The 2,500-nt window shown below is 49.4% G+C and overlaps 1 protein-coding gene across 1 annotated transcript in view; it reads left to right on the forward strand.

Annotated features, from left to right (window-relative positions):
* Positions 1–1,000: 1,000 nt before the first annotated feature.
* The window catches only part of LOC123517056 (zinc finger protein 219-like), a gene marked incomplete at its 5' end in the record, with an annotated part of 1,739 nt that continues 239 nt past the window's right edge, over positions 1,001–2,500 (forward strand). Inside the window, 2 exons of the mRNA XM_045276885.1 lie at positions 1,001–1,022; positions 2,193–2,500. The exon at positions 2,193–2,500 is cut by the window's right edge and continues 239 nt beyond it. Coding sequence (XP_045132820.1) covers positions 1,001–1,022; positions 2,193–2,500 — 330 coding nt within the window. The remainder of the gene's footprint in view (positions 1,023–2,192) is intronic.

Below are 2,500 nucleotides of genomic sequence, written 5' to 3' on the forward strand. Positions count from 1 at the left end.
GTGATGAAGGTACAGCAGTGGTGGTGGTGACACGCGCAGTACAGTAGTGGTGGTGGAGGCGGTGGTGGTGGTGGTGGTGGTGGCCTTGCAAGTGTGGTGTAGGTCGTCATCTTGTCATCAATCAATAGGACAGACCCTCTTCTCGTCCTCCTCCTCCTCCTCCTCCTCCTCCTCCTCCTTCTCTTCTTCCGTACCCAGGAAACGGCCCCTCTCTTTCTCGCTCCCGCTCTCTCATACTCTCCCAGCCCTCCCTCTCCCTCCTCACCCTCCTCTCTTTCTCTCCTCTCTCTCTCCGTGTCTCTCTCTCTCTCTCCTTCCCTCTCTTTCACTCTTTAAGCTTCATATACTTCCTTCCACTGGGTCTGCTGCTCTCTGTCCACGTTTTCTATGGCTTGTTTTTTGCCTACAGGGTTCTAGAATATGTTAGAAGTAAAGGGGAGGAGAAAAAATGCTTGTTTCTTTGTGCTTTTCAAGTTTAGGTGAGAGAGTAGAGTTTTCTTTAGTCACTCCTTCGACCGCCCTCTGTGTCTTCGTTTTCTTTGAACCTCTTACTCTCTTCGTCCCCTGTTTTGGCGTCTCTCCCCCCCCTCCCTCTCCCTCCTTTCCCACTCCCTCTCTCTCACTCTCTTTCTCTCCTTCCTTCCCTCCTCCTCCTCCTCCTCCTCCCTCTAAATCCACTGTAATGGTGTTGTTGTTGTTGTTGATGCTGCTGTTTTTTGTTATTGTGGTGGTGGTGGTGGTGATGATAGTGTTGCTGTTGTTGTTGGTGGTGGTGGTGGTGGAAGTGGTGTTGGTAGTGGTGGTGATGATGGTAGAGGTGGTGATGGTGATGGTGGTGGTGGTGGTGTTGGTAGTGGTAGTGGTGGTGGTGATGGTGATGCTGGTGGTGGTGCTGGTAGTGGTGGTGGTGACAAAGAAATAGACAGTGGTGGAGGTCGCGGCTATGACTTGCTAGACTGGTGGTGGTGGTGGTAGTAGTAGTAGTAGTAGTAGTAGTGGTGGTAGCGGTGTCAGCGTAGGAGGTAATGCAAAGAGGCTGTAGTAGTAGTAGTAGTAGAGGTAGTAGTAGTAGTAGTAGTAGTAGTAGTAGTAGTAGTGGTGGTGGTGGTACGAGATACAGTTGCAGCAGAGCAGCGGTTTATGGAAAGAAATATGGAAGGGCAAAAACAATAAAATGAAATAAAATGATAATAATGATAATAATAATAATAATAATAATAATAATAATAATAATAATAATAATTTCAAGAAGTAATATTGCAGTACTTGAAATAAGAATGTTGGTCTACGTGGCGGTGGTTATGTAATAGTAGTTGTAGTAGTAGTAGTAGTAGTAGTACTCCATTGGTGTTGTTCTTAGTACTGAAACACACAGATGGTGTTGACCATCTGATGTTGGTGCTGTGCGGCTGTCATGGTGGTTACGAGTGGTGTTATATAGTGGCTGGTGTAGTGGTGTTGTGGTGTAGTCGTGTCACTGGTACTGTAATGGTGATGTTGTGGTGTTACTAACGATTAAAGGATGGTATATTGTTGTTAGTAGGTCTGAAAAGCTGGTTTTAATGGTGTTGAGAGCCTGGTGTAGTGGTATTGTGGTTGTGTTTGCGGTGTTTAGAGGTGCAGCTGTGTTGTGAGTGGTATAGTGGTGTTAGTGCTGAGAGCTTGGTGTATTGGTGTTTAGGTGGTGTAGTGTTTGTGGTGCTGTTACGGCATTGCTTGTGGTGTTATGGTTCGGTATTGCCTGTGGTGTTATTATCCTGCCACGGATCGTGTTTATGGTGTTTTTGAGGTGGCGTCAGGGATTTGTGTTGCTAATGGTGTTATGAGCCCGCCACAGGAGTCATTGGTGAAGTGGTGCTGATATGAGAGCCAAATCCACTAGTCTAGTGTTACAGTGGTGTTGAGGCTGTTATGGTGTTGCTATTGGTGCTATGATCCGCTACAGTCAATAGTGTTGGGGGTGGTATGCCGAGGCCAGTTGTCCCTTATGAGGAGGTATCACTGATGTTATGGTGATGTCGGTGACGTTAGGAAGCTGTTGTGGTGTTGTGAGTGGTGATGAGCCTGCCACAGATGCAGCCAGTGTTGTGGTGGGGCATGGTGTTGATCAAGGCCACCAGTCTCTTGGTGTCGCGGGCGGGTGGGCGGGCGGTTGAAGAGTTCCCGCGCTCAACTCGTCTCTCTCGTTTCAGAGCCGCGCTACAAACCGTACAAGTGTCCGCATTGCCTCAAGACCTACTCCTCCAAGTCCAATCTCAACACACACGTGCGGGACCTGCACGCCGCCGTCCCCCAGGTGTTCGTGTGTCCGTACTGCAAAAAGCGATATTCTTCCAAGAACTCCCTGCGCTACCACATCACCATGTACCACCGCGAGGAGAAGAACCGCGACCAGGCCTTGCAGCACGCCATTGCCACCGCGCAGCCCCTCTCCCCCGCCCCCCACCCGCCCCAACCCCAACCACAGCCTCCACAGCACACACTCCACCACACACAGCCA

The sequence above is a fragment of the Portunus trituberculatus genome, chromosome 6, assembly GCF_017591435.1.
Source record: "Portunus trituberculatus isolate SZX2019 chromosome 6, ASM1759143v1, whole genome shotgun sequence".
Lineage (NCBI taxonomy): Eukaryota > Metazoa > Arthropoda > Malacostraca > Decapoda > Portunidae > Portunus > Portunus trituberculatus.